Source organism: Erithacus rubecula, assembly GCF_903797595.1.
Source record: "Erithacus rubecula genome assembly, chromosome: Z".
Lineage (NCBI taxonomy): Eukaryota > Metazoa > Chordata > Aves > Passeriformes > Muscicapidae > Erithacus > Erithacus rubecula.
The window spans coordinates 21,916,072-21,932,746 of NC_136661.1; the positions used below are offsets into that span (position 1 = coordinate 21,916,072).

At 33.4% G+C, this 16,675-nt stretch overlaps 1 protein-coding gene across 1 annotated transcript in view; it reads right to left on the bottom strand.

Moving 5' to 3' along the window:
• Positions 1-1,245: 1,245 nt before the first annotated feature.
• The window catches only part of SPEF2 (sperm flagellar 2), a 73,499-nt gene continuing 58,069 nt past the window's right edge, over positions 1,246-16,675 (bottom strand). Inside the window, exons 29-36 of the mRNA XM_079330650.1 lie at positions 14,535-14,613; positions 13,750-13,856; positions 12,569-12,751; positions 10,523-10,615; positions 9,737-9,910; positions 6,585-6,831; positions 6,390-6,526; positions 1,246-1,336 (exon numbers count right to left, since the gene is read on the bottom strand). Coding sequence (XP_079186776.1) covers positions 1,253-1,336; positions 6,390-6,526; positions 6,585-6,831; positions 9,737-9,910; positions 10,523-10,615; positions 12,569-12,751; positions 13,750-13,856; positions 14,535-14,613 — 1,104 coding nt within the window. The 3' untranslated portion in view covers positions 1,246-1,252. The remainder of the gene's footprint in view (positions 1,337-6,389; positions 6,527-6,584; positions 6,832-9,736; positions 9,911-10,522; positions 10,616-12,568; positions 12,752-13,749; positions 13,857-14,534; positions 14,614-16,675) is intronic.

A 16,675-nucleotide genomic window follows, 5' to 3' on the forward strand; every position in this document is an offset into this window, starting at 1 on the left:
AAAGGTTTGTGGTTCCCTATGGGTTATATGACTTTGATGGGATTATTTTTATTCTTAAAGCACATCATATGTTCATATCCTTTGCTGAATCACACCAGGGAAAAGACCCTTCCAACACTTTGTGCAATTTTTAAGAAGATAATGAATGCAGAAAAAATATACTCCAGAATGAAGGAGCAGTGTTCAGATACAAGCTACTAAGTGTAGAATACTGAAGATTTGCTAGTATCTTGGGCAGCTGACAGACTAAAAATTAGACCCTGTACTGAGTTCTAATAATCACAGTTACCAATTTCCTATGTTTAGTCTTCAAAAAACTTGACACTGTAGATCAGAGGAATAACAGAATACCACTGAAAACTGAGATTCTTTTTTGTGCATCTCCATTTTCAAATCCAGGAGAATTATTCACAAAGAGAGTTCTGAAATGTATGTTATATGAAAAAATTGTTCCTATCAAGTTACAGTCAGCCATCACTAGACACAAAAGAATGGAGAAATTGAATAAAACTGCATTTGAACACAGCGATCCTATTATCCAGGAAAAGCACCAAGACTCAGACTTCATATACAGAAAGAAACATCCACTTCAGCTGTAAGGAAGGAGAATGTTTGACCAAGACTCTGCTTAATCTGCCACAGAAGTCAACATTCTCTAGGTATCATGGTGTGCCATAAATACTTTTAGACAAGCACCTATCACACACGAAAATCTGCAGCATGTGTCTGGAGTATATGGTGCCCTTGAACGCACTGTGTCAATAAAAAAAGGATAGGCAGGTCTTTACAGGTGGCAGAGTTGAGGTGTTCTGCAAGGTTAGAAATAGAAAGCTTCAGTGGCAAAGATTCATTATCTCCACTGACAACAAACATTCAGTTTTCATGAACATGATGCTGAGTTTATCCTGGTCTTAGAGAAAATACTGTTTGTATTTATTTTATTAGCTATAAATTGAAACAAGTTTTAAAAGATTAATTTATTACAGCATCTAATTCATTAAAAATTAGCTAATTAACAAACTGTACATATAAAAAAAGCTGAGTAGATATCTTAGTGCATTTAGAAGAATTGGACATACTCTTTTAACAAAACATTAACGAAGACAATATCATCTCTAAGTTTAGAAATTGGTTTAATTTTATTTAAAAATATCATCAGACTATTTCAGATGAGCAAACCATAACTTTCCCTATCGGTGGTTTTGTTGGTTTTATTTTAATTTAAAGTAAATGTGTAATTGGAATGGATTTTTCATACATTGACATCTTCACATGTGTTTTGTTCCCCATCAGTTGATTGTGCTACATTGGATCTTTGGAGGAAGACTTTAATATCCTATGAAAAGGAAAAAAGAAATATTAAAAGTAATTTCATGTTGCAGCCTGAAAACTGCAGTAATAACACTTTAAAACTTGCACCTAAAAACTAATACCTAAAACTTGCACTAATACGCCTGTCTATCCATGGAGTGAGCTTTCCACTGACAAATTATGGTGACAGATTAACTTTAGTGGAGGTAAATTACACCTTCCCCTCATTGCAGAAATGTCTTCCAGCAGGGCACAGGATCTCATTCAGTTAGGTGCTATAATATCACTGAGATGATGTTTTTGTGTTATCCATTGCCTTTGGTGGTTTCACAAAACAACACTGTGTTAAAATGCAACTGTTAAATAGAGATCTTAAACATCAGCTTAATAATATTGGTAAAGAGATGTATCAAGACTGTTGTTTAAACCAGTAAATGTTATCAGAACATAAAAAGACAAATTCTTCAATTAAGGGTTTTTTTTTTTTAATATGTAATATTTCAGGCTGAACTTTAACAACAATTCCAGGAAACAGTACAAAAGAAAATAAGTAACTAACTTTGAATAATATATACCCTCAGTAGGTTAATTTTATGCTTAGTTCTTTATAACATATTGTCTGATTTGTACATTTTCAATAATTTGGTATTAGCAGAATCTTCTCCATTTCCCATTTCATTAATACTATCCATTATAGTATGTGTAAGTGGGATGAACAAGGAATTTCTGTTTTAAAATAATAACATGCTGAACTTTTAATACAAAGATAAATGTCTAACTTTCTAGGATTTTCTGATAATGTCAGAATACACATTTTTTCCTTTAGGAGAATAATCAACAATCAGATTTTTTATATATGCATAGTATTTTTATGTACATGTCGTCCAATATATATTTTGTGCATATTTTGAAGATACAACCTTTTTTTCAAAAGCATGGACTGCCTATATGTAATGATACCTCACAAAATATCAGAAACATTTCAGTGAATACAGAATTATGCTAAAATATACTACTAGTCCTTGGTAATATTACCAGTCCTTTAGAAGGTTGCACTAATATTTATCTTTGATAAATATCTTTGACTCTAGGAAACAATTCACTATCAGAAAGCATTTTTCAGCAAATTGTGTCATCAAAAATAGTTTCAATCCTGGTTCAATAAAAATAAATGCAGTACTAAATACTGTAAAAAAACTGGAGATAGAGTGCTCCAACAGTTTTACTATGTCTGTCTTTAATGAAGGATTTTTTTTTTTTACATTAACACATATTATTTATATTTCTTTAATATAAGAAACAACATTTTTTATGCTCATCGAATTTTCTAAGATTATTTAGGGATGGGATACATAATCAAGAGAAGCATAAGTCTTTTTTTTAAATGAGTCTTTTTTTTAAACACTGAGTTAGATTTTCCTTTTCTTGCGTACTGGGACATTTAAAACACCACATGAAAAAAGCTTCTCAAGTTTCATAAGTACTACAGTTACAGCTTATGACTAGACAGTGATTCAGCAGTGCTTTTTTTCTGTCAAAACCTTGATACATGGTCCAGTTCATAAGATGCATTTAATATTATCTGTATGAACTCTTCCCATGACAAGAAGATCTTTTACTTTGTGAAATGGTACAAGGAGTTCTGAATGTTTGTTGTGCTATATTAAATGGCTGCTGTGGGTATAAACAGATTTTGTAACAGTTCTTCAACATACTAATAAATGCTTTTTCATAAAGGCATGTTAACTATACATTAATAGAAATCCTGCTTCAGTGGAATTCCTATCTGAAAGAATGTCTGAATTATGTTACTGAAATGATCAACAGAATGAACAGTAACAACAGTAACCATATGACAATTAATTTAGATGGAACAAGCATAATGCAAGGGCCTGTGCTAAATGTATTCAAACATAAACACATAGCAATATTATTTGATATCCCTCTTATCAAAAATTAAAAGGGCTATTCAGAATTTGAGAACAGAATAAGAAATGTAAGATAATTTATCCTATGCATAATATTTTTGATATTAAACTGAATGCTATTTATCAAACTACCTTATCTTCAGCAATTATAACATAAGAAATATTGCATTAAGCATTAGGAATTATAGAAACAGAATATATCCCAGACTTTCTTCAAATTTATCACAATCAAAATGAAGAATTATTAAAATATGTGGTTGTTTCTGTATTACCATATCTGTGCCAGTCTCAGAACAGACAGCAAAATTTTTAACAATAAATAATGAGTGAAAAAACCCTTATAAAGAAAACCTTTCAACTGACCAAATCAAATAGACGAACACATATAGTGGAAAAAGCAGATTGCTTGCTTCTCTCATCTGAACCAGCTGGTCTAATAAAAATCTCTCTCATTTATTATTAAAGTTATTTAAAGAAAATTTAATTGAGCCTGTAATGCACATGTGTCATTGGCTTATTCTCAAGGAATAAATTTCATGTGATAAGTGAAAAAAATGTGTTGACAATGGCAAACATTTGAAAGTTCTAGTTAGGACCAGAAAATCTTGTAATCAGGACAGAAAGAATAAGATTAAAAAGTAATAGAATTTCTGGGCATATTAATTTGTAGACATTTGTACATTTGATAGAAAGGTCACCCTTATATAGGATGTTGCCAGCCCACTAGCAGAGAAAACAAAATCCCTGCAGAAGACAATGTATCTCACATGGAAAAAAAATTTTTTTTGAGATATGACAGAAAATAATGACTGAAATTGTACAGCTCATCAACATTCAAACCAATCAGGTATCCTAACTTAAATCTGAAAACTTGTAAGCTAGACATTCCCTTTATAGTTTTCAGCAAAACATTTTACTTTCCGCTGTTTATGACTGTGTTAGTAAAAACATTTTAACTTTTAGAAACCACACCCTGACTTGCTATATTTATCTTGTAAAAGATCTCAAAATAACAGCACTGTGGTTGACTTTCATTTTTATAGACATCTCTGAGGAGAATTTCTGCAAAAATAATTGAAGCTAAAAATATTGTCTTGGAAAGAAAAAAGTTCACCTGTTCCCCAAATAGGGAATTGATACCATAAAAATCTTCCTGGAGTCTGTATGTAATAAACCAGAATTGTACCATCCATAAAACAATGGCTCCTGAGTCTCTATGCCTGTTTGCTGGTGAATACAAACTGTTTTTGTAAACCTAGGTGTTGATTTCATGCATGAATCGAAAAGTCTGTGTTTAACAGCACAGTCAAGGAACGAAATAGACTGGGTTTAAGTACAGAAACCATGGAGTACCATATTTGAGAAACAGACAGTATAAGCCTTTCCAAGAGGAAATTTTAAGCATTACAAATGAGAACTGAAGCTCTGCATCACCTAACTGTTGAGTTAGGAGATACAGGCACCAACAGAACCTGCCAAATAAGTGGGAAAATGTCTCATTTAAATTGAATGATACCAATATAACAAGATGTGGGAACTCCTCTGGGCTAGAATATGTCCAGGCTAGAATTGAAACCCTCTATTACTGCCAATATTCATATATATTATCCTACAGTTTTTTCATAGACTGACAATTTTTATACCTGAACTGCCTTGAATATATCTTACCAGCCAGAAATAACACAGCTAATTGATGGTAGCTAATACAATTTAAGCATGCACTACAATCTACTCTTTAAGCCATGCAACAGAGTTTCCCTTAAAATGGTACAGGAAAATCAGAAATTTTAATAAAGAATAGATAGGGTGCATTTGATTTTCAGCTATTGGACAGTGTGAAAACGTTTTAGAAAAGTGTCCCTGTAAATTGCCTAGCACATAGATATGGCTTTATTCAATTTACACCTTAATTAAGATTTTTTAAGTTTCATCACATTTGGTCTTCATGATCAGGCTGCATTGTATGAAATGCTACCAAGTCAGTGAGTATTTGTGCAAACAACAGTTCTTGAGATGGAACACATCTAGAGAGCTGGTTTTAAAAATGCTTTGGTCTACAAGAAATTCAGTGAGTTTGGAAAAAAATTCAATTTAGAAAATGAAGTATTCGATTAAGAGAGTCACGAAGAAAGAATGGGGAAGGGAGGAATGACTTAATATTGCATGGCATCTGTCTTCCCAAATTGGCGGAGACATCAATATATGCAGGATGAACACACATGGTTAATTACAATCTTCAATTGTATTGTCTTGTCTTTGTCTTACATTTTTCTACCACTTTCTATTGTACCAAATGGATTTTTAACCCTCACTTTTATTGAGTAAATATATTCTTTTATTATTATATTTTATCTTTTACTAACAGTAATTACGTGTAATATAATAAATGCTGGGCAATTCACATCCTACAAGTGAGGAATAGAATTAATAAATAGCAAGTTACTCCTAAACTATTATGTCTCTTATTCAGATTTACATTTTGTGGGGCACTATGGGGGTGATCATCTAAAACTTGTGAAGACTATATTTGCTGTGGGACATGCACATGCAAGCTTCCTCTTCTCATGCTATTTTCTTACACCCTGTATATCAAGTATTTTTGCCATAGTTTGATACTTTAAATAGGGTGATTCTCTGCCCCAAACTTGCCTTTTGTGCAACTGTTTTAATGCGTATTTAAACATAGGTGCAGGCAGCAGAGAAGCTCTACAGAATGGCAGGGAAGAACACTTGGACCTGCCTCCATATGCCCTTTCCTGCTGCCTGGTTGGCCTGGGATGGAATGGGATCTACCATGTATCCTACAGTGCCCTGCAATATGATCCTGTTGGGAGGATAATTCAACCAGACTCCTCTCCATGGATGGGGAGAAAGGCAAAGCCTCATCAGACAAGGCACTGGAAAACCTGTAGGAGGTCCCAGGCCAGCAAGACTTGTACAAAAACCAGGTCAGAAAGCAGCCCAGTCTTTGATGGATGGAATTGTCACAGAAAACAAAAAACCTGATCTGCCCTACAGCTGCTGGGCTGTATAGTTGATCTGCATTGAAAATTGGCAGCATTTACATTAATTACATGTACATTTCTGGGATAATGCAAACTTAAGCACATGTGCTTACAAAGTCTTTGTGTCCCAGACAGGAATACTTACAGGAAGTTTGTATTGTTGGCATGTATTGATCAAATATTCCATGAAAGGATGCTTCAAAAGGAGTTCAACTGGAATGGGTGCCAGATCTTCAGCACCTAATTCTTGGTACACCTTGATGAAATACTTCAAGTAAAAATAATATGTTGTCAATTTATTGCAAAAAAAAGAAAAAAAACATGGAAAAGCAAAGATCACAGCATTTTTTTAAGGTACGATGCAAGCTACCAAACCATCCTTGAATCAATCTGCCTACCTTATCATAGCTGTCTGCCTTCTCCAGACACCTAAATCTATGATAATCTTCATCTTTACTTCCTCTAGTATGAAATACTTTGAGTAGAGATGCCACTGAAATCATTCCTTCATCTGTGTAATTCAAGACTTCTTTTTCATCTTCTGTTAAAGTCTTTTCATTTGACAGTATGTTGGGGCTTGAAGAATCCTAAAAATTTAGACACAAGTATCACACTTGGGGATAAACTGTCGGCAGATGATCTGCTTCAGTTAAACACTCATAAGAACCAATGGATTACAATTCCAGACTTCAGTTCTTACAAAACAAAAGTCATCAACTCCCACAAAATTATCTACTGCACCATAGGATGGAGGAATAAATCAGTTCAGAAATATCCATAATGTTGGCATTACCAGAATTTAACAGACAGCTTTTTCCAGGAATGTGGCCAACATTGCCAAGAAAAACTAATATTTCTCAGAGCAACAAAACATAAAAATATTTAATAGTTACAAACTACAATACCAAGAACTTTGTGTTTATTTAAGGAGTAAACTTGGTAATTCTGGATGTTCACATAAAAAAACCAGTGTGAATTTTCTAGTCCAAATCTAATCACTGCAAGAACTGTACTTTGGCCAACAGGTAACCAGCTCTCTACAGAAATAGGTATTTTCTAGTTTATGCAGAAAAATTAAGTTTACTTTCAGCAAACAATTAGGTAATTTTGTGGGAATATTAGAGCTGGTTAAAGAGAAAATAACCTAAAAAAACTAAACAAAAAACCTTCTGTGGAGATTTGTTCACATAGGTGAACAGTGCTTTAATTAGATTACATCACAGTGTAGACTAACCACCGGCAACAGAAAATGGTATGTAATTTCTTTCTAAAAACCATTTCTTTCCTCATTAGGAGGGACAGATTGCTGAGGTTCAGTCACACTTGTTCTACGTGTCTTGGGCCTTAATATCTTTCAATTTGAGCACAGAAGGAGTAAAGTAATTTACAGTCTTTTTAACACACTTTAATCAAGATTACAGAAATATCAGCACTGAAGTTCTTCGGTCTCTCATTGCATTGCTTACACTGAGCTGTGAGACCTACACAATCAATAATAACATTATTTAGACTTAAAACAAACTTAGTAAAAGAAGTCTCAAGAATATGTTTGTCTGAGCTTAACAACACAAAGGCTTCAGATGAATTTCTGGAAGCAGACACCAATGAAAGGTCATTACAATTATCAGCACAGAACAAGAAAAAGAGTCATATTAGGTGAAGTTCTGTAAGTGACTATGTATGAGCCAGCTACCTAAGATGTAAAACTTCTTAGAGATGAGCTGGATAGCTCTTTATATTTCACTGATGAATGTTGCATGGATAATATTTACTAAATTTCCAGTACCTGGAGTGAGAACTGGGATATTTAGATCACATGTAAACAGCCACAGGGAAGCAAAGATTTAGGTTCTTAATTTGACTCTGAAAACCAATTTGGATGTCTTCAGGACTTCAGGGCCCTGATGTAGCTTGGCTCAAACATGACACAATATCAATGCACCATTTCCTTTTAGCCCCCCTGTGTTTGTGGAATAACCGTCATGAAATTCTGGGTCTACAAAAGCCTATAGAGAAAATTAATTCACTTCAGTGGTGTAGGATATCTTTTGTTGTCTTTTTTCCCATATTCAGCATTATCGTTTAAGTGCATAGGCATGGAACACAAGGCATAAGAAGAAAGAAAATATTACAATGATGTTTTAAAATCAGTCCGGTGATTTTGTGCCCCAGCCTAGACAACTATAAAGTCAAAGAGAATCCTCACAAACAACATTAATTTGACATCTAATTCTTGATTTTTCCTGAGTTTCTGAGGGGCTCTCCAAGGTGAAGTAGGCACTCAATCTGTCTGTTTAATACTGTGGAACATACATCAGACATGGCACAGATTCATAGAGCCAATGCCTTGAGTGAAAAAGCAGGCATGAGGAAATGCTCAGGTTAGATGGCATGACAATGCCAGTGCTCTTACTTATACACTACCAAACTTCCCACCAAACAGATCAAACCAAGCAGAAAATGGCAAAGATCAGAACAGATTGTGTAGCTTTATGTCAAAGGAAATGAAAGTTAGAACTTTCTACCGAAATGTGGGAAATTAATACCACAGTATCTGTGGGAGCATTCTGTGCTCTCTTTCTTCCTATGAAATGTGGAAAGCCTTACTTCTTATTGCCTTATTCATCTCTCCAGTGTACAAAAACTATGTTGTGCCAAACAAAATACGGGGAGGTATAATAACTTCTGTCATTTGAAATTATAAAATGATATTTTTCATATGTATATGATTACCCTGTGTAGTAGAATAATACCTTTTCTATACTGTTTCTAGAAATCTGAATCATACTTTAAGTCCTGGGAGAACCTCTTTCCAGGGTGTGTACAGGTAAATAATTTATGTCTCAAAAATGACTTCTACTTCAATAAATATAAGTATTCACTAATAAGTAACTGATGAATGCAGTGGAGTAATTCCAGTTTTAAGACTTTAACAATAAAAACATACTCCAGAAATACTAATAAATGACAAGTTTCATTTGATGCAACAATGCACTCATCATGGCTGAAAAAATAATTTTACAATTATTTTGTGTGAAACTAATTATTATTATTAAACCTTCTGGTTTACAGATAAATGTAAACACTTGGAAATAACACAACAGAGATGTGTTTGAATATACCAAAGAAACTTAGTGGAAAATAAAGTAATATCAGCATCTTGCATCTTGAGATAACATTACTAGAACTCACACTGCAGTCTAATTCCAGGGGACTGACAGCTGGTCAATTAGGAAAAATAATTACTTCCATTCATATGCACAAGGAGTAATCACCTCTAAATAGCTTAAACTTTCATTATTGGCAAGGAAATTTCCAGACTTCTGAAAGAATCCTTCTGAGTATTATTACCAATGCAATGCTCCCATGAATTCAGTGAGACTACCTGTAAGGACTGCAGCTACCCAGGATAAGCAAATATAGAGAAATCTAGTTAATTTATAATTTGAGAGTACTATTATTATTCTCTAGTATTTTTCTATAATGTTTTACCACACATGGGAGGGAAGCTTTCTTTTTTCTGTGAATATATGTTCCAGCAGCAATGCTAAGTGCTCTGTATACACCTTCAACTGGATCAGAGTGGGAGGCGAAATAAAGCAGCATCTCAATATAGTCCAGCAGAGCAGGGTCTTTTTTGGTATCCACAAACAAACTGAAAAAAAACTACAAAATGGCAAAAACAGGCAAATTAATTTCTATAAGTGGAATTAAATGAAATACAAATCAAGGACTATAGAGAAAAGGATGAAATACAGTAATTACTGTGAAGAGCTACTGTACTTAAGAACATGTTGAGACTGTACAAATCAAGGCTGTGATAAATCATAAATGTGTGTTAAGTAATTCAAGGAAACAGAAACTTGAGTTTCTCAGAAAAGGGAGAAATCAATAAAACCTTCTATCATGACAAATATGCTCAAAGCATTTTTTTTTAATTCAGGTTATTATTACCGTCCTCTTTCATGGAAAATTTTATGAGCTCAGATGCAGTGATCATTTGCTTCCCGCTCTTTACAAAGCCGGTTGCTGTGTAGCAAAATTAATGTCATTCAACCAAGAACAGGAGTAATTAAGTCTTTCTGAGCAGAATATGATTTAGAATACTCGAGGCTGACTCTTGGATTCCTCTCTACATTATTCTGAAGAACCACTTGACCGGAAAAAAACATCAAAAAAATGAAGCTTATTAAAGAAAAATGAGACCCAAAAAACCCTGAAATGAGACCTCTCATGTTTGAATAGTGATCTCTTCAAAATAGCTGTGTTTTCAGTTACCTTTATGAGGTGTTTTAGCCTTTCTAAAGATACAGGTTCTTCGCAACTTTCTGTTATGTTTAAATCTTCATTTCTATTAAACCATAAGCCAACCTGAGTTTAAAAATAAATAAGTAAATAAATTTGTTAATTTTCACATGTTGAACTAAGGTGGTCTTTATATTCTAGCTGTTCAACACACAGGCTACTAAGAGCCGAATTTCTGGATTTAATCAAACTGAATTTGTTATTATGATTTGTTATTAATATATGATGACATGAGAATAATGAAATAGCTGTTTGTACGTTTTAACAGAAACTTGAGAAATTACTGAAAATCACTTAGGATAGAAGTGAATGTATGCTTTTGAAAAAAGTGAAAATTAACTACATAGCTGTAAATCTGTGCTGCTGAATAAGCAGAATATGATATGGAGCTTTCATGCAAGAACTGTTTTTTTCCTTTAAGGATATCCCCTTCAGGTTTTGTCCACACTATACTTTTAGAATAAACTGTCCCTACAATTCAGTATGATGAAGGATGGAGGCATGGCTATCCCCATGCTTGCCTGATCCCAACAAGATGTCCTACAGAGCCAGAACTGCAGCTGTAAATTAAAAGTGCTCAGAACCAATTCTGTAGTACTAGACTCTAGACACAGGAAGGATCAGCTAGATCTGAATAGGCATGAACAAACTTCCTACAGAAAAACTCACTTGTGTGAAACCACACCAATTTGTATAAACAACCTCACAGTAGGGACAATCCAGCACCATTACCTGGAGATGGGCCCCAGCACTGTGCAGTTTACCAGTAAGGGTGCAGAGAGAGAGGACAGGTGAAGCAGCTCAAATTACCAGTGGAAGGTTATTCAAATCAGTTGTTTATTGCATATTTACTACCTTGTAAAACTGAAGTGATTAAATTAATTGCTCTGTTAATATTATATTTGAAATAGGATCCTGTGCTAAAAATGTACATTCTCAGTCTGCATATCTGGTAAGTTTTAGCTTACTTGTAAACTCTTCAGTAAAACTTACAACAATAGAAAATATAAATGCACATAGACCTGCATTTTTTTGTGTGTGTTTTCTGGCTTGGCAGAGTTTGTTTCTTAGAAAGTCTCTGGCGGGCAGGGATTGGCAAGTGTTTCTGGAAGTTTTAAATTAATCAAAGAAGTTCTGAAAATGACAGACTTCTGGACTAACACAGCCTTTATTTATTTTTCTTTAACAACTAATGCTAAGTGATTGGCAAACAAATTACAATAATGATTCTATGAAATTTACTCAAAATAATTGTAAAATTATATTTAATATCACCAAACAGTTACAAAAACTGGCAAGACTGGAGTATCTGTAGATACCTATATGTGCATATATATGATACTTACAGCTAGTATAGCCTAAGAGAGTGAACCAGCAAGTAATCATTCTAAGTATGATTAAAAATGCAAAGTAAAAGTAAGTGAAAATGAGCAGAATTTTGCTGAAAGAATAAAAATGTACTCATAATACTCCTTCTGATAAACCTTGCTGAACTATGTGACAATTCAAATAGAAGTTGTCGCCAGAAAAACTATCAAAGAATTTTATAATTTTCCATGTATTCAAGGTTTGAGGAATGATCTTAATTTGAGAAAATTATTATTGGAAAAAAATCAAGAAACATTTAATTAAAATGAAGCTGATGAGATGAAACCGATATCCTTATTTTTGCTTGGAGCAAATTATATTATTCAGTGGCAAGTAAATTAATAGCTATCAAAGTGCACATGGAATGCTTCTTTAAAACAGAAAGGATTTTCACTTGAGATTAATTTATGGGAAAAGTAGGAAAATCAAGTTAAAAGTATGTTCAATTAACTTGATTTGTGTAACTATGGACAAGATACATATTAGGCCATCAATTTCCTGAAAACACTTTTCACTAGAAAGCTCCCTCAGATCTAAGGCATTTAAAATGCAGATTGAATTTCTCAAGATGAATAAACCAAACAACATATCATTCAATTCAGGGAGTTTAGCAAAATAAAATTTGATTGAAAAAACAGAAAGGTTTATAACCTGCATATAGTGTTCCTGTGTAACGAAGCCTGATCCAGTGACATCAACGGAGCTGAAGCCATGCAGTGTTTTGAGGAGTTGTGTCACAGATGGCACTGGCCAGGGCTCTGCTGCTGCCAGCAAGAATCTGCGCCAGTCAGTAAGTTCTGAGCTCACTGTGAATTCAGATGCCAGATTTTCTAACTATAAAATCAAAATAGTAAACATTGTCAAAAATGTATGTAAACATAGGCTTTCATTATCCTGAGTATCCTTAGGTATTTTCCTGGACAGGATGGACAAGGCTCTGCAGTGAGGTTTCACACTTTTATAAAGGGCAAAACCAAATAGGCCACAGGCCATTGTGATGGATATCAGCCATGTGCAGCTGATATCTGTCCAAATAAAAACAGAGGGCCCAAATAGTCATCTATATATACTTTAGCTCATGCTTTTAAAATATCCTTTTGTTAGCAAGTTCTTGCTTCCATGATAAATTTAAAAGTCTCATTTTAAAATGGTTCTTTTAAAGAAATGAAAATTCTATTATTACAATAAAGATAGGATTTACAAGCTCAAAAAGTTCTCAAAGAATACAGAATATGAGATCCATGCACATTTGGTCTATAAATAGACAATATTTGACTGATAGCTTTCCTTGGATAATTGATTTCCTGCCCTGAGGTTAGATTTTTATACAGTCAAGATGACAGATGTGACTACACCACTCTATCATTAAAAAGTTTTACTCATGCAATTCTTCTTTGTGAAAAATATCTGAATAAAGTGGTGAAATCATGTGAAATCCAATTAAAATATCAATGTGAATCATGGTTTACTGTCAGAAATAGTTATCAAAACATACTAAACCAAGTAAATATTTTCATTCTATAGGCTTACCAGCAACATCTGAAAGATAAATTAATTCAGTATGGAAGATCTGGAAGCTTTTATGTATCTAAATCTGAAAACCTCGGATGGTGTCTTAAGAAGTAATAATTTGCAAATTGTAAATAAATAAAGTGCTGACAAAATGTCCGGCACAGTGACTTCTATGATCCTTTCCTAGTGACACAGAATTTTAAAGAGAAACTGATAATATCCTATAATATTATAATCTTCATTTTATTGTACTAAAGACAATGCTGCATCTTCTACACAAACCCATACTCCAGTTCAAGAGAATATAGGGATTAACTTACATCTGCAAGTGTTAAGTTCTTCCATGCATCAGAAAAGCAATTTATTCCAAGATTTGAATTAACCAAGCCACTAACACTTTCAATAAATACTTTCTTTGGTATAAAACCTAATAAAAAAAAAATCAATATAGAAATATGTTTAGCCTTTTAAATGGACTTCTTTAAAAAAAAAATCTATTTTCAAATTTTAATGGCCGTATGAGAAAGTGATTTACTTTCCTATTATGCACCACTGATAATGCTAATATTTTCCAAACCAAACATAAAATCTTCTCATTTAAAATTAATCATATGTCACCTGTCTAATAGCAAAATTTAAATGTTTTGCTGCACTGCAATTCTTCTGGTACAGGACCAGATCTGCATTAATATCACTAATCCATCCTCACATGGTCTACATTGACAGTTAATGAACATTCACAGAGACCAATCTCACAGAGTTCTGTGCACAGAATACCTACCTACATTTTCTTCCACTCTGCTCTATTTTAACCAATTATTATCTTCATTCTTTAAAGCAAGTGTATGCTAGAGAACGGGGTGAAAAACATGAACCATTGTCTGTTGAACTCTGAAACAAAATTCAACTGTTTGAAAAGTTTCCCAGAACTCACATGTGGGAGTTAAATATAGCTCCATTAATTTTATTTTAAAGATATCCTATGAAAAAATCAGGTAAATGCAGCAAACCCTGTTTTTTAAGCTGGAATAGATTTACTTATGAGCAAACAGAAACTCCAAACTTTATATAGGGTATTAAAATTATACTAATTAAAATTATGCACAAAATTTTTTAACAGAGATATGAGTCTTTTCTTTCAGAAATGGACTTTGCTGAGTCAGTGAGAGTTCACTGCAAAATGTCTGCAGTAACAACAAAAAAAGTAAATAAGTTTCAAATTATTTAAATTTTGAGTGATAAGGCTGATTTGATCAGGTTATGGTCAATTCCATAGCATCAAAGCAGGAGTTTTCAGATTACCTTTAAAAGCAATCAGTGAAATACTGGAAAGACTTAGTTTTTTTACTTTTTCCAGTCAAAATCCTTGTCCATTTGAAAAGGCAAAACTGTGAGCATGGTATAGCTAAGACACTTTGAAGGGAAACAGTGAAGTGAAATTTAGGTTTATGAAAAATATATGTGATAGGAATATAAAGAATGTGTTCAAATATTAATTTAATTGTGCCATTATTCAAAATCAAGTTGCCAATTTGAATTAATAGTCTGCCTCCCTGTAGACCTGTTCATCTCCAGTCAGGAAAAACAGGATTAATGCCCTCAGCACATCTTTATACAGCAGAGAAATCCTACGCATATATAAGCTTGGAGAAGACAAAAACAGTTTTGGGAAACTCAGTCTGTTGGGACAGGAAGATAGAAGGGAGAAACACCTGGACTTGAAGCCTTTGTATCCTCCCACAAATTTCAGCATGAAAGCAAAAGCTGGGGGAAAAAGTATTGTCAGACTATTATGAGTGTTCTGATGTCAGATTTTGAAAGTTTTTGAGTTATCTACACTGAGAAAGAACATCTAAAAATGGTGATAAATCATGTGCTGTTTCCTGGAGCACCTTGGATTGCTAATATAATATAATATAATATAATATAATATAATATAATATAATATAATATAATATAATATAATATAATATAATATAATATAATATAATATAATATAATATAATATAATATAATATAATATAATATAATATAATATAATATAATATAATATAATAATTTTAAGGTAAACAGAAATTTGGGGTTTTTTTCATAAAAACTTCCAAGGCTCAAGAATCAGATAATTTCCATATAGCACAATGAAGCCTGCAGCACTGCATCAACACTTGGACACTTCATCAAAGATTCAATAAACCAGGTAACATTTTAGTGGTTCATGGGGCAACCAAGCTATGGCCCATGAAGGAGCCACTGAACAACAAAAAACAACAGAGAAAAATTTACATCTTCTTTGCAGTCTCAGATTTTCTAGTGCTTTACTTTAAAGAGTACAGCTAATAATTTTTATTTTGTTTTTTGCTAAACATATCCCTTTCCATTTGATCACCGGCAATCTAGCTTAGCTGTCACGCCATCTTACATTTTAAACTGTTCAATTCCTATGATTTCCCTACAAGACAATAAAAGATGTAGTTCCTGTATTTCTTATGAGTTTCTGATTTCCTGAAATGAAATTTAATTTTTATTTTCTTCAGAATTCTGAGAGGATACTAATAGCCTCATATCACTTTTTGTAAACCTACAGAAATATACATTGAAAGTATCTGAGGGACAAGGAATTTAAAGAACTTGCATCAAAACTAATGTGTGAGATGGGATTAAAGGATTGCAATGTAAAACACTACTCACCATTTACATAAACTATATACTTTTTTTAACTATAGAATTGCTGATGTGCTGTAGGGCAATTTCTTCTACTTTTCTACCTTCTCCTCAAACATCTGATGAGGGACAATTCCAAAGTTGCAGTAAAATCAAAATCTTCAAATGGACTGTGACTTAATTCGTCCTACTGACATATGCAGGAGGAATGAGGGAATCTCAGAGAAACAGAGGAAATCCTCATGAGGGCTGAAATACATGCCTCATTGTGTTTTTAGATATTTTGTCTAGACTTAGTGGATTTGGGTATATATTTCAGAGCACAGAAGTGTTTTTGAGTATCTGGTTATAATACCAAACAAGGGGTGACTCATCATTTCAGCTCAAGGGCTGTCAGTGTCTCATAATCACGGAGAGATGCTGAGAGAGGGCAGCTACACAGATGGTACCCAGAAAATAGCACTGGTGTCTGCAAGCGGTGAAAGAAAATAATGTCCTCTAGGAAGGAAAAAGGAAAACAATTCCCAGAATTGGCTTTTTCCACTTAGAAAGACTCATTTCAAAACAGGTATGCTCTTTACTAAA